At 37.2% G+C, this 22,517-nt stretch overlaps 1 protein-coding gene across 1 annotated transcript; it reads left to right on the forward strand.

The window, feature by feature from the left end:
- The first annotated feature begins 3,567 nt into the window (after positions 1–3,567).
- DIRAS2 (DIRAS family, GTP-binding RAS-like 2) lies at positions 3,568–22,034 on the forward strand. Its single transcript, XM_014947657.1, has 2 exons — positions 3,568–3,876; positions 17,991–22,034. Exon 2 carries the CDS (start codon positions 18,030–18,032, stop codon positions 18,627–18,629), a length of 600 nt encoding a protein of 199 aa, XP_014803143.1. The 5' UTR covers positions 3,568–3,876; positions 17,991–18,029; the 3' UTR covers positions 18,630–22,034.
- The last annotated feature ends 483 nt before the right edge of the window (positions 22,035–22,517 follow it).

Raw genomic sequence — 22,517 nt, forward strand, 5'->3', positions numbered from 1 at the left:
GCCCCCACCTCTCTACAACCTCTTTTCACGTAGTTGTAGAGGGTAATAAGGTCTCCTCTGAGCCTTCTTTTTCTCCAGGCTAAACAACCCCAGTTCCCTCAGCCTCTCCTCATAAGGCTTGTGCTCCAGACCCCTCACCAGCTGTGTTGCCCTTCTTTAGACAATCTCCAGCACCTCAATGTCTTTCTTGTAGTGAGGGGCCCCAAACTGAACAAAGTATTCAAGGTGCAGTTTCGCTAGTGCTGTGTACATAGGTACACTCACTTCTCTTGTCCTGATAACCACACCATTTCTGATACAACACAGGCTGCTATTTGCCTTCTTGGCCACCTGGGCACAGTGCCGGCTCATATCCACTCGATTCGTGACCAACAAGCCCAGGTCTTTTTCCACCAGGCAGGTTTCCAGCCAGTCTTCCCCAAGCCTATAGCATTGCATGGGGTTGTTGTGACACAAACGCAGGATCTGGCCTTTGGCCTTGTTGAATCTTATACAATTGGCCTCTGCCCATCAGTCCATCCTGTCCACATCTTCTGTATTCATATCATTTCATATGAATAGTAACAGATATATAACATATTCATAAAACAGATAATAACATATTCATATAATTGATATGAATAATAACATTATATTTTTTATGTTTTTGCATACATGTATACATTTACAGTGCTGTAAAATTAATGAAGTTAATATTTCAATGGTAAATAATGATATTTCCTTATACAGTGTGACAGTTTCTGTGTGGTAGAGGTGAATGAAGGGGTTTTTTGGATAATACTGCTTAAAGCAGTTATAACTCTTTCACCAGTCACTCGGTCTTTGTGAGCCCTGTAATGGTGTTGTAAAACCTGAATAGGTTGTCTTCCTGTTAAAGAGTACAAGATAAATGCATGCATTAAAAAATGAAGGGCTCCACAGTTACGCTGAGGGGCTTTTTTCCCCTTTCCTAAAATTTTATTTTCAGGTGCAATGCAGGTGGCTCATACCATGTTTGAGTTTTTAAGGTGTTATCCTCATATGAATTCAGGTCTTTGGCTACCTAAAATGTCATTTGTCCTCCTGCAAGCTGTAATTACTTTTGCAATAGCTGGGCTGTCTTTGTTGATTCTCAGTCCCATGTAAATGTTGAGGAAGAGTAATCCAAGTTCTGAAATTTTGTTTCTTCTTTGTTTCCACTGGTGTCTACATGCTAAGTACAAAAACCATTTATGCACAGCAATATAATGGCACACGTGAATAGTGAAGGTAAGATCAATGAATGGCTCTTCTGGTTAATGTCATTCATCTACATTTATCAAGTCACAAGTTTCTTAACCTTCCTCCTTCACAGAGGTTTCCTTCAGTACACCTGGATGACTCTGGGTCACACACAGTACGGGGCTTAGTGTGAATACTAATCAGCAAGTGGAAAGACTATTCTTAATGTACTAATTTATATCCAGTATAGTGTACTTATACAAATATCTTAATAATATCAAATATTGTTTATGAATTTGTAACACAGAACAGTCACTTTTTTTGAATTTACAGTTCTGTGCAATTTATTGGTGTAAAATCACTAGCTTATCTGTGCATGTGTTTGTGAGGTTGTCTCTGGAGAAAAATACAGCCTTTGTGATAGCCTATCCTGTAGCTACAGTCATATCACATCACGGAGTAAGAATCTAACTACTGCACCAAGTACAGGGCGTTAACAGATCCACTGCTGACCATCAGCTGTCCTGGAAAAACATTCTTAATAATATTTTTTTTTCTTAAGATTAATTTCTTCCTATTGGATAAGAACTCCAGTAATTTTTTCCAAAAAAAAAAATTAGTATGCTAAGATCTTTTGTCATGTCCTACATACTGCTGATGAAGAGAATTCATTAGCTCATTTTCAATCACAATTCAGAAATACAGTATGGGAAGATAACAAGGTATTTTTATAGGTTTATGGTAACTGTTAGCCATTTTTGAGGATGATTGTATGGAAGAGCTCTATTTCTTTAAGATATTGGAAAGAGACAGTAGCTTTGCAAGTATTCAAGAGAAGAGAGATGTATTTTAGCCAGGGTGTGGTTTAGTAAAAGTGTTCCCAAGAAACAGGGGTTAACAGGAGGAAAACCATCCCAGAAAAGACAAAACTGAGCTTCGTCCTTGCTCTCTGCTGTCTGCTCTTTGTAAAGATTATGTTCTACATTGCAGAGAAAAGTAAGCAACGGTTTCACATCTTAAGCTTTTACAGGGAAACTGAAGACTTTCTCATTTTTCCATGCTGTATATGGGCCATGGATTGAATTTTGACTCAGAAACTGTACTTCCAGTGCACACGCAAGTTTGTGCTAAATGTGCATTCAAGCTTTAGGTAGCTCATATTTTGCTAACTAAGGAGGTGTCTTGTTCCTTAAATGCCCTCTCTAGCTCAGGATGCAGCACAGAAACATAACAATCACATAGCTTTCCTAAGACTTTTCTTTGTGAAGGAAGCTTGTATTTGAAATAGTCTCGTAGAGCTTAGTGCCCTTGCCCTTTGCACTTTCCCTTCCACTTGGTAACACATATTGGTACGTATTTTGAAGTTCCACGGTGGAGGTCCTTGATGCCCTTGGAAGAAGGGCTGTCAACAGACTCTAAAAACTGAACGCTTACCATGCTGCTATGCTAGGATGCTGGGTGACACCTGACCTCTGCAGGGATGAGCACAAAGCCGTTTTATGTCATTACTCAGCCCAGCTATGTGTTGCAAGCTTGGAGGAGCTATGATGCTACTGAGTTATGAAGGCAGCATCTCCCCACACCTTCTCTGGGGATTCACAGAGACACCCTTTACTTAGACTACTTTTCTGTCGCAGGAGTTCAAACATCTTCAGTGGACCCCACTTCTAGTCTAGAAGGAAAAGCCCTGAGAATTTCTATGAGTTGCTTTTAAAATAAACAGCTGAAGGAGATCTTGCCTTTGGATTTTTCACCAAAAAAATCACCATTAAAGGTGGAAAAAATGATGTACTTTCTTAATTTATATTTGCCCATAAAACTTGAAAATCCTATTTTCCATTGCTGTCAGAAATGATGAAACAGAATGATCTGTTTCAGATGAGTGAAATTTTGAGGGCTATCTCAGATGAAAGCTATTCTTATACCATTTTTTTTGTATTTGATATCTACTGTATTTTTGTGAGTAAATATTAGACCTAAAGGATTAATTTGTCAGCTAATATAAATCAGCACAGCTCCATTGATTTGCATAAGGCTAGGCCGGTTTATGCCCACTGAGGATTAGCCTTATCCAAGGCTTTGTGAGCTTTTTAAAGTTAAGGGAACAGACTTGTTCTGTCTTTAGGTGTTGAAATAAAGGGAGAATTACAAGCATAAGTTCATGCAAACTGCAGCTTTAAATGATAAACTAGAGACTATTTGGAGGGCTTAAAGAATAATTGCGAAAATCTGCTACCTTTGTTGAGAAATTGAGAAAATCAGAGCCTATATACCTATACTTATATATATATATATTCCACAGTTATTCAGTAGGTGGCAGTTAAAAGCCTAGATGAGCTTTGCAGTCGCCATTTAGGCAGTAGCACCAGCAGGCGCTGGAGTCAGTCCATCCCTAAAAGCAGACAGAAAGGCTGCAATCAAGCCAAGGAAAGCATTATCCACGGCCCGGGCACTGGGGAGAAAGCGGGAGCAGAGCAGAGCTGCCGGAGCACCGAGCCTGCGAGCCCACGGCAGGCAGCAGCCACTGCAGGGAAAGCAGCAGGCGACAGAGCTGCAACCCCTCTGATTAAGACAGGGACTTCTTTCGGGTGGAGGAAACCCAGGGCAGAGAGCGTGAACAGCTGGTGCAATGACAGGCAGAAACTGAAGAGCATTTGGAGCTTTCTGTTCTAACAGGTAAATAGTTTTCCGTTTGTCTTTCTACATCACCTCATACCATAAAAGTAGCTTGGCAGAGAGATTAGAAATCTTCATTTCCTTTGGCCGAAATCTGCAGTCCTCACTGAGGCAAAATTTCCTCCGAAGTCAATAGAGTTTTGCGTGAGTTATGACCTCAAGATTTGATCTAAGTATATATCTCATGTAGAGAACATGCCATGCTATAAGCTGAGCCTGAAAAGGAAGCTAGAAGCAGGTCATGTGCACACAGACCAGTTAAACGATATAATTTTTCTCTGTGCTGGGGTGCTAATAATGGCTTCATAACCTTTCTTAAAAACTGTCATTCATTAGAACTCGATGCGCTGAAGTGCCCTAGTTTATACTACTGCCACTGCAGTGGCTTAAGGAGAGATTCAATTTTTTTAAATGAAAGCTACATTTTAACTTATATGATGGAAGAATACAAAAATATTGAGTCTTAATTAACACCAGGTGTTGTTTTCTTTGAAATAAATACAACTTTGCTCCATTCCATTGAAAGGCAGGCAATCTTTTATTTGTTCAGTAGACTGTGCCCCTCTCGACTGAATGAAAGAATAAAAATCACAAAAGGCCATTTTCAAGTGTCTGTGAGTGACTGAATGCATATTTGATAATACTTCCTCTCTTACCATCTTCTCTGTGAAATGTGGGATGCTCTGTATGCTGCAGCACTCAGTCACATCTGTGGGAGTCCAGAATGGAGCAACAAAATTCGATCTATTTTATTGTAGAAGTATTTCCTGAATGTCTTGTTTTCATCGGTGCCTAGTCATGCATGAATACATATATGCCTGTGTGCAATGCACACACATGTAGGTATGTAACGTGTGAGCTGCGCTTACTAAATACAGTGATGCCCAGTTCTCCCAGAATGGCATCTGTGCTGTCATTCAGGGGCTATGCAATGTGGTATCCCTGCAGGGTTCATGCTCCCTCTCACACTGCACACCACGCATCTGAGGCTCTTGCATGAACAACTGTTCAAATACACAGTTGCAAATCAATGGCCCAATGGAACTGAGGGAATGAATGCCTACATGTACAGCTATTTGTCTTCATCCCTGGGAAGAGAGAGGAATTAATAGGTATAAATGGGCTGTGAATACACTTAGGCTGGAAAGTTTCAAACAATTAAAGCAGCACGCTTCTGAAATTGTCTTCTTGTTGAAGTAATAGAAAGAAAAGGCTCTAAATGCTTTTCAATTGGAACATGATGGAAGGGATTATGTGAAATGGTTGTCTGCAATGGCAAAGAATTGGATTTGATAATTCAGAAGTCTCTTGCAGGGCTAAATACCATTTGTACTTTTCACTGGAAGTTGCCTGCTTTGAAAAGTCTCTTCACAAATGGGTCAAGGTTTTTGGAAATACAGATTTCCATGTCTCACATAGGAGCCAAATGAAAGCATATTTCTCTTCTAGGTTTTGCTGCACTGTGATTTACACTAGCAGACACATAAACCCTGGTGGTCTTGAGGCTGAATAATATCCCCTTCTCACACTGCAGAGCAGAGCTTTTTGGAAGGAAATTGGAGTTCAAAGGCAAGGATCCTTCTTGGACCAAGTGGTCAAGATTATGTTACTCCAGCACTGCAGTCTTTGTAGTATCAACAAAAATCGTGGATAATATATAAAATGATAATGCTGTTACTGAAGTTGCTACTAGTACTGGTTCTAGTTTCCTTTGATGATCACCTGATAACTTTCTTTTGTGCTAATCAACACACCTGCTTATATAGAGATCCCACCATCATGTGTGAAAAAGCAGACTCCTGTTTTCATCGTGACAGTATGCACTAGTGCCTCAAAATTAGCTTATTTAAAAAACCTGCAATAAACAGTGTTCTGGTTCAGAGGTGCTCTTACAGAATGACATCATTCAATTCCACATTGTCTTTTCCTCTACTTCTTTCTCTTTATAACCTGATCCTCCTCTTCCTTTTTTATGGTTTTGATTTACATACCACATTGGATTGCTTTCAGTTCGCAGTGTACCTCTGTAACTATTCTGTAATACATAATAAGCGGCATTTGAATGTTCCACGTCCCACACTGCACATGAGTATCAGACACTTAAATTGAAACAGATTTAGTTTTGTATGTAGAGCTGATTCCAAATGTTTGTTACTTTTGCCTTAGTATTTTGTATTACTATGCCTAATTAAGCAATTATTAGTATTAGATACAAGAAGAAAAATGACAATTGTGTGAAACATGAACACATATTATTAGCAATACTGCTTTCCCTTTTAAATGAAAAATTTCCCTAAATGCACCAGGAAAAAAAAATCTGGGAATTTTTTTTCCATTTATTATTTTTTACTTTCCACCCAAACAAAAGTTTTTAAGTATCAACAAACAGGTAATTTCACTGCATTCTTGTTGTTGCATTAAAATGTACATTGAACTATCTTATCTTAGCGCTAGAAAGGCAGTGGAAAAGACCCACTGAGTGACACGGTAAGTGTAGGTGTGAATTAAAACAAAACATACTTTATTTTACCTTTTTGAGAAAACAAATTCTGATTTATTTGCAACCACAAAATACTGATTACTGTATAATTCTTGAAATGAGTATCAGAGGAGAAAAGAGCTAAATGTCAAAAAGGGTATGTCAAGTCTGTAACAATCACACTTTCCACTCACACTGAGATCAGGAACACCTACTCTCAAGCAAATAAACTTGAGTTGAAAATTAGATTTCTGTGTCTGAGATAAAAATCAGCCTCTGATTTCTCTGGCTGTACAGGACTGCAGTGTGCTATGGCAGGAAAAAGCAATCACTTTCAGCCTGACTGCAGGTAATGGAATTGGTTTTATTTGAATCTGAGTGTCAATGAAATTTTGACGGCCTTTTAGTATCCTCATTTAAAGTATGTATGTAGTAATGCAGTCATATGAAAAGAACAAATTCATTCCTGGACTGCAGATGTTTCCTTCCCAAGATGTCCAGCAGTTCTGACTTAAAATTAATGTGAAGCTAAGAAGAGGAGACTTACCTGCTTTTAGTTGTTTGTTTTTGGTTTTTTTTTTTAATATTATTATTTATATTATTCCCTGAAAATTTAGGCTGATAGATTTTATGTCTTCTGAAAAAGTTAGCAATTGAAATAACCAAATATCAGCTACCACCAATAGCCAAAATATTGCTGTATAGCCAACTAAAACCCATTTATTTTCCCAATTTGTTCACTCAAACATTAAAATGCTACCATGTGTAAAGTATTTTTTAATCTTTAGAGTATAGTTTTTATAATTTTGTCTACTGCTACAAGGAAAAGAAACATGAATTGAGAATAAAGTACTCTAAAGGCTAACCCTACCTATCTTACTTCAGAACAGAAAGTACTGAAAGCTGGAACAGTGATGAAGATTAGTACAAAATTCCATTTCTTTTTAAAACTAAAATAAAAAATCAGTAAGGAAAGTATTCGGTTTTGGGAAAGTCCTGCTATGCAGATTTGCAAACTAATTCTTAAAGAAACTACACGTTAGAGCAAAAAGAAGTATAAATGAAGTTTTCCCTCCAACCCATCTTGAGATAAATTGCACAACATAGCTGCTTCTGAACATTTAGAAGCTCCTATCAGAAAGCTGTCAGGAATGATACTATACTCTACAGTAATACTTTAATTGCTGCTTTTCAATACTTTCTGATTTGCAGAAAACTTTTCGTAGAAGTTCAGGCTTTTTACTAGTGCCTGAAAGCATACAGTCAATGGGATTGCGTTACTTCAGTACTTGTCAGGGATCCTTCTTGGTCCTGAAACCTGCTGCATTATCTTTCAGAAGTTATTACCCAACAAACCAGTTACAAAATATATTATATTGGCTTAGGGTTTTTGGAGGACTCACTACACACAGCTAGCAGACCAAGACAGATAGTGATATGCTCGCTTCAAACCACACTGTTTAGAATGGGGTATCTGTGGAAGAGTACCAGAATTGCTCCAGTGGTTAAGACAGGAATCAAGATATCCTTTCCAGCCCAGCAATGAGAAGTAATGATGCGAGTTGAATTCATCAGAATATATTCATCAGAGGCCCTTAACCTTTAATAATTCTGCTTCTACAGAAGATTTGTGCAAATAGTCTCAAATTAATATTAAACAATTGAGAGCTACAGTTGAACGGCAAAAGGGCCATTGGCCATTATACAATTTCCTCTGCTGAATGAAAACCAGTCTTCCATGGATGCATGGTTCTTCTGTGTAAATGCACACATTTATATGGAACTAGCTTGTTGCCTATGCTAGGATTTTTATCATGAATCTCACAATATATGGAATTTAATATCCAAAGCCTTTAGATCCAAATTATTATTTGGGAAATTCTCCTTCTTGGTTTTGTTTTTTTTAGTGTTTCATATGTTTCTAACTTTCTCCATTAAGGAAAACTTAAAAGCTACACCTTTTTTCCATGAGATACAAAATAAAAGGTCAACTAATTTGGCTAGTGGACATCTGGAGAAGCAGAAGCTCACTACAATATGAAATGTCATAGCCAATCACTGAAAGGATTATTGTGCTACTGAAAAACAGAGGGCCAGAAAGGTGATTCTCCACTTAAATGAGTGAAAAATTCCAATTAATAATCCTACTCCTCTACCTGATGTCATAATATCTTACATGTTGAAAGGGGAACATACAACATTGTTAAGTTGATCTTTCCATCTCTATTCAGGTAAATTAAATCCACTGAAAACTGAACAAAAACTACAGTATTTTGTCTGCTAACCTGAGGACAAAACTAAAAAAAAAAATTTCAGTCCCATAAGGATTTATCTCCTACAGTATCTCCTACAGTATTCTCCAGTAACACAATGATGTTACCTTGACATTTTTATTCCTATGTGTGAGTTAACGAATACCAAGCTACACATATGCAAAGTCTTCTGAGTGGTTTCCTACTGAGTTTTTACCCTAAGCAGCTAGAAGATTAAAATACTGATTTACCAAAGGCTTGCATAGATAAACAAATACAAGAGTAGCTCCACTTAAGTCCTATGTACTCCAATAAAATATGTAACATGCCTAAAGAAAAGCCTGAATTTTAACAGGAACTGAGTCGTGAAATTATCCTTTTTTAATTTAAAATAAGCCAATCCACTAAATAGGAAGTGAAAACCATCAGGGCACCTGTCCACCGCAGTTAAACTTAGCAAATTATTGCTGTTTCTGCATGAGAGTAAGTTTTTTCTCATGCGATAATTATGTTCAATGACACTGAATCTTGTTTTATGGTAATGGTTCACTAATACATGCCTGTTACTCAAGAGCTAGTTCTAAAAACTTTTGGTCAACAATAGACAAAATAATTTAAGTGTGCTCCTAATTCTAAAACTCTTTGTTGAATCATGACTAGCACCTTCTGCATTTTATGCACATGAACCATTAGCAGAGAACCTGAACCAACATGAACCAGAACACGAACCAACAGACTCTTCTGCATCGTCCATTCTTCTGTCACCAGTCCTGCCTTCTCCATCACCAAGAGATGCCACTTTGGTTAAACTTAGTTTCAGAAACCCATGATACTATTGCCCTGTAGAAAACTCATAAAATTCTCTCCCCTTTCTTTTTCCAGTTCTTTCTTGCCTAGGGAAAATATTTCTGCTGCAATCTCTACTGGCTGTATCTTAGCCCAAGAGCTAGTAAAGATCTTCTTACCATAACAATGATCTGTTTCGGTTTTTGTTTTATCAAGGGATCTGTTACATATGATAATTTGTAGGGCTTCAAGCAATTTTGAAAAGGCATTGTTTTGGGAATGAGATTTTCAACATTGGTGTGATGAAAACGTGGCAATTTTCTAAAGCAGAGCACAGCATCTGCAACCACAGAACACTATAAGGACTGGATTCTACCTCCATTACATACAGATGTTGTTAGGACAATATTCTACGTCTGTAAATACAGAACAAAACTCCAACAAATTATTCAGAAAGACTCTTGTCCTTTCTGTTACTCTTCTATGTTGTGCCAGCAGTATGAAGGGAATTTTCAAAATGTCTCAGAGAACCTCTATGGAAAAACTTTCTAAAATTGATATCCTGGCTTAATACCTAGACTGTATCTGTAGTGTAGTATACACATTTGTAATGTAGTGAAGAAACTCTCCTAAAATGCCAGAAACACTTTGGCCAAAGTTGAAAAAATGGACCAATTTTAATTTTTCTTCCCTTTTTCTTTTTTACATATTTGAAAGCAAACAATACAGTCACTAAGGCCAAACTCCCCCAAATACACTTTTTTTTGCTGTCATTCTGGTCATGCAGGGCAATTTTAGCTTTCTATGCTGTCTCAGTCCCATCCAGTTTGGTACAGCTTGAGCCACTACTTTTATTTCAGGTAGAAATCTCTAAACTATTAATTTTCTGTGCAAATTCAAACAATTAAAACATTGTAGATGGTCTAGCCCTAAAACAGAAACTGTTGAAGTTGAAACAAATTGAATTTGTAGTTTGAATTTGTGCTTCCTATGAATATGTTGAATAAGAAGACCATCTGATTTTTTCTCTTACTTTCAGAACATCAAGTAAATCAAGGAAACAGCAGGTTTATGACACAATACTTTATTTATTTTTTGTTTCTATAGAAGACGCCATTTTACCTGTAGCTCAGTCTGGTCTGTTTTCTTCTTTTTATTTCTCAAAATAAATCTGGAACTCCAAAAGCCTCTCTTCAGTCAGATATTTTTGGACCACACTTGGTAACTTCTACACGGATTTTGAAGTTAGATTATTAAGTGGCTTTCAGTGTACAATAGTTGAATGCTCTTTGGCCAACATGACTTGTGATATTGAAAAATTCCCATGTCATTTTTAACTACTACATCTATATTGACAAGCCACAAATCGATTATTTTCTTAATTTTTCCTACACTCTTAACAGCTGTTATACCACGACTGTTATATCTGTAGACTTCAGAAACAACATTCAAATAGACCCTAATTAAGCCAAGATTTAAAAAAAAAACACCAAAAACAAAAACACAGGTGAGAAATTAGTACATTAGTGCTTGGCCATTCAGTGCTGGAATTCTTGAGGTAGATTTAATGTTCGCTGATCTTGCAGTATTGCCATTCTTTTGAAACACCAATCTTCGCCATCATCCAGCATTAATTGACATCGGTGTTAACACTGGGTGGGCAAGATTCAGTGACCAGTTACATAAACTTTGGTCTTGGAGAGACTTCTATCATGACCTTTTAGACTAATGCAAAAACCAAGCTACTACTATGAAACAACAGCAAAGCTGGTGCTGGAGTCTGAGAAGTTCCTAGGAGCAACAAATTTAACTAGTTATCAGCATTTAATCATCAGGAGCATAATCATCTTTCCTAAAGCAATGAGATTCTTTTGGGGGACTTATCATTAGGTGGAATAACTGTAGGCAGAAAATTCATTTTAGGAATAAAAAAAAGGTACTTTGTACAAACTGCACTGGAGACAGTGAAAAAACCCAGAGAAATCTTAGATCAATTGGCTTAGTGTTATTTGACACTACATAGATACCTTGAGCAAGATATAGTTAATTGCTGTCTTCAAATCCCACTTCACACCATTATATGACAGATTTTTTTACATTTCAAAACTTCCTGGGTTTTAATATAGGGAGAAGACATGATTGAAAATACCTGACACACTTCCCTATATTTGTGGCTTGTAAAGGAATCTGAAAAGTTATAACAGTTATGAATAAATAATATTTAGCCTAATATTTAGTAGGTAGTATTTGCTAACAAAAGTATCAAGGACTTAAATTCAAGTGCAAGGAAGTCACCAATATATGGATAAGCATTTTGAAAGCAAGGCATGACGTTGCAAGAACTCATCAAACTAAGATTTTGATATGGCTAAGTAAATTTAGGATGTAGTGGTAGTTAAAATGTATGAAATAATTTAAGTTACACTGATTGGTACTGTAAATCCACGCATAGCTACTCATGTTGATGTGACTTGATCAGTTCTCCTCCTATTCTATGTAAACATGCAGAGCAAAAAGAGGAGGTATTTTGAATGGATACATATCTCCGGCCAATGCTTTGTCCAAATATCAATGACGCAGACATTAAAGGTATGAAAATATTCTTCTCTGTTAACAAAGATGTCAAGAACAACACCTGCATAAAAGCCAGACATGACAGAAATCAAAAGTGCCACAGCATAAATGCAGCGAAGCCACAGTTTACACTAGCTGACCATGAAGAAGCGGACTTTCAAAAACATTTTGCTCAGCATAAGAATAAAAAAAGTGCTTTCCACAGGGACTAGAACCTCATGTTGCAAAAAAAGAGCTGTTTTTATTGTTACAATTTTGTCTTCAAACATGTCCAAATTTCCATTGATTTGAAAAGACCAAAGCAAAGCAAGCAAAGAAAAAGAGAGAAAAAACAAAAAATCAAGTCTGATAGGAAAAGACAAATACACTGGAAACAGGAAAATCCCCATTCTTAAAGTCCATATTCATTGGCAGATATAGTGAAAATACTTCCTGAGAAATGCCTGTTTATGTGCATAATGGACAACAAGTAAAAACTCTGTACAGACCTCTCTTTCACTCTTGTATGAAGATAGTACATACCTTTTTCACCTGTGATGTGGTGGCCATTAACTTTACAACTGTGCTGAAATCCATCTTATCTATAACTACATTTGGTATTATTCTTCACATCGCATCTCACATCTTTGCATAGTGGTGTCATCACTGGATAGCTTGATGGACTGCTAACTTAAATCTATGCAAGATTTTGAACTAAATGCATTGCTTGTACTTTATTGGATGTTCATTTTAACGATGACAATACAAAAAGGGATATCTCCTTAGACTTCAAAAAAAAATGTATCAGTGACTGACATGTGATTATTTTACCTCAGGAAAAGGAGCTTTCAGGAAATTAATACACAGCACATCTGACAATTGCTGTATTGCATATCAGATTGACATCTCAGTAGAACATCATAAAACCTCAAGAAGTGGATCAGTTAAGATGCAATCAAAGCCTCTGACTCCAGACAACAAAGGGAGTATCAGGTTGTTTTGTAAAACGAATGCCACCCTTACCATCTACAATTCAAAGAAATTTGCGATCTGTGACATTTCATGGAAGTCTAACAGTACAAACATGATGAAAATCTTTTGCAACAAAACCAAAACTGTGAAAAGACTGGAGGGTGAGCAATTTTTTGTACACCTACTTTTAAGCACAAACTGGAAGGAATCACCAGCTGAGAGATTCTAGTCGCGTGTTACTCTAAGTGTAAACATTCAAGTAAATTAATTTTCAGAAGTTATTTTTCAGCCTCCCTTTTTGCCTATTATTGCATATGTTATTAATGGCTTAAATACAAACATAAGAGGCAAGTCTTAAATACAATCGATAAAAAAATTAGACCATAAAAAATGATTAAAGATAGCTATGGGATAACTATGGAGATCCAGTAGCTAAATCCAGCAACAGTGACATATTTTAGCAAATGCTAAAAAACCCACATGTAACTATAAACCCAAAGAACATTAAGAGTTTGAAGTTCATAATCTGCAATGGGAGGTACTTTGTTAAAACCTTTTTAAAGGCATATTTTGGTTATCATTATGTAACAAAATAACTGATTTTATATCAAAATGACTGAATCCTTAAACTGCATCCTCCTGTCAGAGCAATGCTTTGGTTCTTTTAACTGGCATGTCAGAAATATCTTGGGAAAGAATGCAGACCAATGTAAAAGTTTGTAGCTGAGTCTGAATTGCAGGTAGCCTTTTGTCCAGTGAATAGTCTGTTGAGCTCACATACAGTGGCTGAGCCTTGTGTTAGTGCAGCACCCGCAGAAAACACAGCTAAGTCAGCAGAGGTATATGGAGACTTACTACCTTGTTGAACTTTTCAGCCAAACAATTATAAATGAAGGGTATTGATGCACGTTATTAAAAATGCCTTGACACTTTGAGGATAGGTTTGTTAAACCTGACACTTCAGAGGATGACACTGATATGAAAGTAGCAAAGGAAGCAAATGAGGCTTTATTACACACAAACTCCAGAATAAGTGAACTCTAAAGTGTAAAAAGCAATTGTTATTTTATATGTGCAGATTATGAAACAGCCAGGTTGTCAAAGTACGAATTAGAGAGAATATTTTACATCTGAAAAGTCTTCTTGAGCTTCTTTCAAGTTATTTTTTCCATACCCACATTGGCCAGAAAATTGAAAGCTGATGAAACAATACAGTACTTTGTTTTGTCCTGTTGTGTGTTTTAGTTAACGTATTTGAAGACAAAGAAAAATCAACACACTAATAAGGGAGTATGAAAAACATTAACAAATGCACAATTGGGTGTAAATGCACCACAGTCACTGCAAGAGAATCATTGACCAGATCCACACAGAGAATAAAACCACATGGTGAACATTATTTACGGAAGGCTTTCTCTGGTGTGATTAGAAAGCTCTGTATGATCTTTTTGTTTGCTCCTAGCTTGTGAACAGGACAAAAAATAAAATAATTTACACTGTTTATCTTGGTAAAACTGAGGAACTTTAGGACCTGCATTTGGGAGAAACTGAGCCATAACTAAGGTTCCTGCTCCTTTGCAGCTACTTGGGCTGGGGAACAACTCTGTGGAGGAGGCCCTGGGGCTGTGGTGGGCAACAAGCTGGGCATGGCCACCCTGGCTGCAGTGATGGCCCACCATGCCCTGGGCTGTATGAACAGGAGCATGGCCAGTCAGTTGATGGAGGTGATAATTCCCCTCTGCTCAGCACTCATGAGACAACAGCTATGTAGTTCCCCCTGTTTTGGCACCCTCAGTAGAGGTAACACATCAGCAAACTGGAGCAAGTTCAGATGAGGTCACCAAAGACACCAAGGTGTCCGGGGCTGCAGCACTGGCCTGGAGAAAGGACAGTTTCAGGGGCTGTCAAACAGTAGCCCCCCAAAACCTACAGAAAAGCCACCAAGAAGATGGAATTAAGCTCTTCACAGCAATGGACATTGGAGGAGAGACAAGAAGTATGAGTTGAAACACAAGTAGTTCAGACTAGATATAAGGGGGCAAAGATCACTTTGAGAGTAATTTAGCAGTGGAGCAGGTTGTCCAGAAAGGTTTTGCGAAATGTTGGTTTTCAAACCCTGACAGAACAGAACAGCCTTGTCTTGTCTCATGGCTGACACTGCTGTGACCTGCAGGCTGGACCAGGGATCTCGTCGGGTCCCTTACAACCTGATTTATCCTGTGATGTCATTTCTAAAGACAGTCTGCAAATTCTCCGTAAGCAATTGGTGAGCTTTTCTTATCACTGTAAAGCTGTTGTCCAATGTGGATCTCTTCTGCAACGTAAGTCCATGAATGCAATTTTTTTCCACTACAGATACACCCTGGCCCTCTTTGCCACAACTTACAATATATTTGAAGACTGTTACCATGCCATTTCAGGTTCCCTTTGAAGCTTTTCAGATGTGTAATACTTCATGCCATTAAGTGCCACTTTTCAATTTGTTCTAATTTCTGGGCAGCCATATGTGCCAATTTTCTTTGAATTTTCTAAGTATGCTTAAAGCATGAAGTTTAATATAGCAGGACTACACTCAGCTCTTAAAATTTTATTTCTCTATTCTGAATTTCACTGATTTCAATAGTAAAAATTTTCATAGTGCATTTTTTCTCATTATCCCATAGTTCCTATATATAATAGGATAATAGGGGACTAGTTCCTATGGGATAATAATCCAAAGGCTACGTATTATCTAATTGTGCAATGCTTAAGCTTCTTTTTAGGTTTTTCTCTCTTGCCTTTTTGCTCACAAAAAATATTAAACTATAATTCTTGTACGTCATCCTCTGCAGTCACCCGCAACTCTAAGATCTGTGACTGTTCTGAATTTGCATGTTTGCAGCTTCTAGGTACAAGTTAATTCTCAGAGGAACAGCATGCTGCTAGCATAATTTGTTCTTATTTCTTGCTAGCTACTCCAGTTTTGTTTGTTTTCTGAACAGCATGAGCTGTTCGCTCATTTTCCTTCTTCCTCTTTCTCGTTTATATAAGAACATACACCATTGTTTTCTGAGACTACTCTTCTTTCAATTCCTTGAATTCTGCTGTCAGAGAGAAACAATTTTGCTTCAGTGCCTCAGGATGAACGCTCATATATTTAAACAGGTCTCTGAGAATGATGGTGACTGCAGTGTAGGAGAGATGGAAGGGGTGAAGCTGCCTTCTGCCTGCGGCCAGGCTGGGTAGGCAGAGCTGTGACAGCTCTCCACTTTGCCTCAGGATCAGCATCCCCAGTTGCACTGGTCATTCTGCCTACAGTGTGGCAGATGAGGAAGCACAATTCCTTCATCCAACACATAATGTAAAGACAGATGTTTTCAGCTTGCTCAGACATTAGAATTAGGACAGAATAGATTGCCCTGGACAAGAAGGATAGCAAAATCAGGGTATGCTTGAGCAGAAAAATGAAGACATTATTGCAGCATGGGTAGCCATAACTTTAATCTACTGGCACAGGCAGCAACAGCATCAAAGATGTGGCTGACAACTGGGAAAAGTCATGCAGCCTCCACTCACATCCATATATCTACAACCAGAAGCACAAAATTCATTGTGGGCTGACAACTGGGAAAAGTCATCCAGCCTCCACTCACATCCATATATCTACAACATTATTGCTATTCTCCTCATGTTAGACAGGTAAATGGTAACTTAAAATCCTGCCCTGCAGTGCAATCACTCCTCCTGCTGCGGTGAAGAAATAGCTTGAAGACTTTTGTTATTCCGACAGAAATCCCTTTGTGGTGTTCTGTATTAGCTGCTACCCAGGCAACATTGCAAAAGACAAATTCAATCACCTGGCACTGTTAGGGCACTTGGACATGATTCCTTATTAAATCAGCTCATTTTCCTAAGAACAAATATAGGTGCAGCAAATTCTGCAGTTCATTCTGCATATAATTTTTATATATCCAGAAACAATATCCTAGACTTTCTCCAACCTTTAGGGTTCAGGTTTTTTTAGCGTTTATTTCCTTAAATCTCACTAAATATAAAATGACACTTGTACATGCTGTGTACCTAATAAGCTGTTACTGATGGGAGGACAAATTAATCTTCACATTTATTTCAATAAATTCTAAAACAACTACAGCTTACAATCCTGTGAAAGCTTTACCATTTTTATTATTTAATAATTATGACAATATTTGTGTTCCTACCATTTACAGACAGGTTTTTCTGAGGGGTACTGACTTCAGGGATCATGGAGTTTTTTGACCTTTGACACATGCACTTGCCAACCTTGACAAGAATATTAAGACAATATTAAGAATATTGTGAAGATGCCTGTACAACCTTTCTGATAAGTGTGGCATTTTTCGAGTCAAATATCATCTGCTGTGAAATAAAAGTAGAATGAAAAAGCAGACTGAACATGAACAATCTCAGTTTACCAAAACGTACTCTTTGACTTGAAATGCAAGTAGAAAAACACATTGAAGTGGAGCACATGCACCCAAAAAGTTAGAAACAAAGCATACTTGATGTTATTGGTTAATAAACTACAAATGCATCTTAGATGTCACTCAAGAGTGTTGTCCAGTTGTAGTGGACATAAATTCCCTAACTACTGAAGAGATGGCATGTTTAGAGTAATTGACTGTCATACATGTGTATACTGTTGTGTTTCAATAATGATTTGAGGAGACTAGTTTTAGAGACAGAAGAATAATTCAGTTTCTGCAATTCATGCAGGCCTTGGCCTTGCTGAAATACCATTTTCCAGGAGCTGCTCTTTATTTCTGAGGTTATAGCAGGAAGAGCACTTAAACTCACAATGTTAATTTAAAATAAGTCATGAAGTGATGAAGATGGTTTTTTGGTACTGGTTGAGGCTGGATTGCAAATCCTAAATTTAATACTGAAATAAATTAATCCGTAACCCACTGCAAGTTTTCTTAAATTACAACAACGAGCATGCCATCACTTACATCACTATCATTTCTCTTATTGGGAAAGGCATTGCAAAGTGCACTCTCCACATGTACCTGTATTAATGTCTGTCTTGTTGGTTTTGTCATTTTCTTTCCCAGATTGTTTCCTCTAGCTGAGCAACAGACACACCAAGAAACATGCCTGAGCAAAGCAATGATTACAGGGTTGTTGTATTTGGAGCTGGAGGAGTGGGCAAAAGTTCTTTGGTCTTGAGATTTGTGAAGGGTACTTTCAGAGAGAGCTACATCCCTACAGTTGAAGACACCTATCGGCAGGTGATCAGCTGTGATAAGAGCATATGCACTTTGCAGATAACTGACACTACAGGGAGCCATCAATTTCCAGCCATGCAACGTCTTTCTATCTCTAAAGGACATGCTTTCATTTTGGTCTACTCTATCACTAGCCGACAGTCCTTGGAGGAACTCAAACCAATCTATGAACAGATATGTCAGATTAAAGGAGATATAGAAAGTATTCCAATAATGCTGGTGGGGAACAAAAATGATGAGAACCAAAGTCGAGAGGTGGACAGCAGTGAAGGAGAAGCCATGGCTAAGAAGTGGAAATGTGCTTTCATGGAAACGTCTGCCAAGCTGAACCACAACGTGAAAGAGTTATTCCAAGAGCTACTAAACTTAGAGAAACGCAGGACTGTGAGTTTACAAATTGATGGCAAAAAAAGCAAGCAGCAGAAGAGGAAAGAGAAGCTGAAAGGCAAATGTGTGGTGATGTGAAATTGCATTGTCAGGAATCAGCCATGCAGTCTCACCTATCTGACAATATTCATGTAAAACCTATAGACAGCAAACAACCATACCTATTTATTAGTATCTGTTTTAAAAGAAATATCTGGAATTTGGAAAAATGAGTTACTGTGGTTACTGTGAAAAAGCCAACAATTAAAAAACCATGTACTACAGCTATCAGTGAAAAAAAAACGAGGAAGTAAAAGATGGGCCAGTATGTCTAATTTTGCAATTTACAGAAGAAAGGAAATTTCATCCTTAGCATAATGTGGCAGATTTGGGAAGACAACATCATATTATTTACATTTGCATATAACAGCAAGAGAAGGCAATGTATAATGTTAGTAAAAAAGCAAAGTGGCCATGAAAGAACCTAGAACGTATACAGGCACGGTGGATGGTCTAACACGCCTTTTAAGAATGCAGTGGACAAACATTTCTGTGCAATGTTCATTGCTGATTGGTGGGGCAGTGTGCATAAGATAGTCTAGATCCACCAAATAAACAAACTCTTTCACACTAAAAGGGCGTGGGGGGGTAGCACAGTTAAAAGGAACAGATGATCTCTGTACCCTCCCAGCATAAGATTTCTTTTGGGTATGATGCAGTGTTTGAACTGAAGGATGAGGAAAACATCAGCCCCTGTAGGAGAGATTGAAATGATCTCCTTTCTGAACCCATTGCTTCTGGTCCCAAAATATTTCAGGAGAGCAGATTTTCCTGTGGAGAATGTCAGAATGTATAAAAATATTATACATAAACAAACAGAAAGTTTCTTTAGGGAAGACTAGGGAGTTCCCTACAAAAGCCTCTTTGGGAAAGGCGCAGTTCAAACGCTAGTGGTGGTTAAATGAATGTGGTATGTGGTCCATTCATTAGTGAACGAATGGAAAGTCTGTTGAACTGGTGATACACTGGGAGGGGTTTGTGTAGTATATAACACTTTTATTCAAATTACCAAATTGGCTGAGTGAAACTTCTTTACATTACTATGTTGCAATTTTGCGTTGATGCAATTTCCTATGTGATTTATTGCCTTTATATTGTATGAAGGGTTTTATATTTATGATTTAAACTCATTATTTGAACAACTGTGACTATTTATAGGACCAAATCCTATATTTGGTTCTAGGGCACACAAGCGTCTCTTAAAACTTGCTGGAATAAATACTACAGGATTTGGCATATTAAGAGTTCTAGTCAGTACTGCGTTACAATGCAATACAAAGTTCAGAAGAGAAAAAAATATGGTTTCAACCACTTTGTCAGGGGAAACTGCTCTTCTCAAAACCTTTGAAAAGTGAAAAAGTGTATAATATGTGAGCTTTTCTGGACCTCTCCAAAGCTTTTAAAAAAGCTAATATGAATGAGTAAAGTGTGTGTCATACTGATAACAAAGACCATCTAAGACAAAAGAAGCACATACATTTTTTAAAGGACACATCGAATCAAATAAGCTATGTTTTGCACTTTAGGAACTGCTTTGAAATATTAAAAAGAATGACCATATTTTTGGTATGTTTATGTCAAAATCATACTATGAGGAAATGCAGTCAAGTACTACTATTATTAGTATGCATGCTGTGGCATTATAAATATCTTATAGGGGCTGTTAAAATGCAGTATTGCATTAAAAATCATTACCTCGTTGCTCTCAGAGCTATTGTTTGCTTCCCTTCCATCTTTCCCTTCCACAAAAGTGCAAACATGTCACAGGTAGAGTGACAGTATTCATTTCTTTGAGCAAAAATTGCTATTAGCAGTGTCTACAAAGAAGCACAACTTTTGTCATTCACTCAGAAAAAAATCTCTCACTATTAAAACCAAGCGTAAATCTCCTACTTATCCTAATGAAGGCAGAATTTTGTGGGTTTACTTCATGGTATTAAAAGAGAAAACTGGAGAGAGCATGAAAAAAAGGCTCTTTCTTAGCAATAGCTGGCTATTATATGATGATTTTTCTCCATAAATCTCAAAGCACTTTACAAAAAGGACAGCATCATTACCTTAACTTACCAGGTAGTGAAGTTGAAATTCAAAGAGAGGAAGCAACTGCACGTAGGTTACCCAGCAGGCTAGTGGCAGACCTGGGAACAAAAGCAGATCTCCTCAGTCCCGGTCCAGTGCTTGGTCTGCATTTGGTAAGACTGTCTCTTCACATTCTTAAAGAGTTTTTAAAACACATAAAGAAACCTAATATGGCACAAGAAAAGTCTATCTTTTTCTTGTCTGTCTGTCAATGGATCAAACAGTATTTTCAGGTCATGGACATGAAGTATTTAAAGGCACTATGTTTAGTAAGACTTTTGTATATGTATATACATCTACTTTGTAAGCAAATGGCTCACTAACAAAACTGGAAAATCAAAAGAATGATCACACTTACAGAGTATTGGGTCACATAGAGAGGCCAGCAGTACGGAGTCTCTTACTGATGTTAACTAACATGCCGATGCCAAAGGTCATCATGCATGGCACACACCTAAACAGCCAGCACGGAATAATGATAGAAATTCAAAGAAAAAGTGCTTTATAAAGACAAAGATCCTTTTAACATTATTACTTTAGCCAGTGGAATTATTTCGATAGTAAGTAATGTTACAGAAGTACAAAATAGGGGATCTGAATTAGACTGAAAAGGTTATGACTGCAAGGATATTACAGGCTAAAATTTGGCCCTGGACTTTTTTTAATTGTGCCTCAGCAAGAAAAGAATAATTGTATAGCAAAGGTGGTAATAGAAACAAGTAGCTGCCAGAGGACCATTTCCTTTAATTCCCCAAGGATTCCTCACCTGCTACATAATAAGCCATCAATTATTTCATGGACTTGTTTGTATCAAAGCAAGGCCAGTACAGAAGCAATATTACTCATGGACCACAGACTCAAAAGAGAACATATTTTATACCCTTGCATTGCCATTCCAGTTTCTACTACTAGATTTTACATATCTTACCTAATTGTAAGCTAGTTTAAAACATTTGTTTTCCTATTACTTATACGAAATTTATTTAATACAGGGAAAAAAAATGAGGTAAATAAAAAAAATATATAGCTTTATTACATTTTGTGTTTTGTTTGGGAATGTGCTATCAATATAACAAACTCTTTAAAATGTACAAAAAATTATGATATATTTAAACCTGTAAGATATACAGTGAATTTTAGCACCCAGAAAACATGATATAGATGAAATGACTCTTTACAATGCATGACTTTTATATGTATATATAAAATATTAAGGTATATAGTTATCATGAAAATTGTTGTTGCGATTTCATTAGCAAGTATTTTATTCAAAAACTCTGGATATGAAGTAATTTGTGCCTACAGGTTTCTATGGCTTTGGTGATGTTCTGAATATACAAAATAAAGTTTTAAATGGAAACACAAGTTTGTAAGAAGCCTTGTTGGTGGCTGCATTGTACTTTCTTCATAACTACACTTAAATACGTGGTTTTTAGTGGTTGTAAAGGCAATTCTACAAATGAATATATGTTCTGTGATGTTAGGCAGTGTCCTAAAGTCTTTAGCTCTACAAACCAGACTCCTAAGAAGTCCTGAGAGAACAGGTGCAGTATTATCTTATTTAACGTCCACCTTTCTTTTATTCTACCATGGTGAACACCTACACTTCCAAAACAAACTTCATAAAACACAGACTATCAGTGGTTGCCTTTTTTGGCCATCAAAAACCAAAATAGTTCTGGAAGCTAGTCTGCATTTCATTATTTACTTGAAAATAATGACAGATAAAACTGGATGCTTGTGCAAAATTGAAACTTACTGTATGGATCTTGCTATTCCTCCTAATTTCTATCAAATTCCTTATGTTCTTTCAAATTTTTCTGCTACTGCATACTATATTACCACCTG

Source organism: Calidris pugnax, unplaced genomic scaffold (assembly GCF_001431845.1).
Source record: "Calidris pugnax isolate Ruff unplaced genomic scaffold, ASM143184v1 scaffold156, whole genome shotgun sequence".
Lineage (NCBI taxonomy): Eukaryota > Metazoa > Chordata > Aves > Charadriiformes > Scolopacidae > Calidris > Calidris pugnax.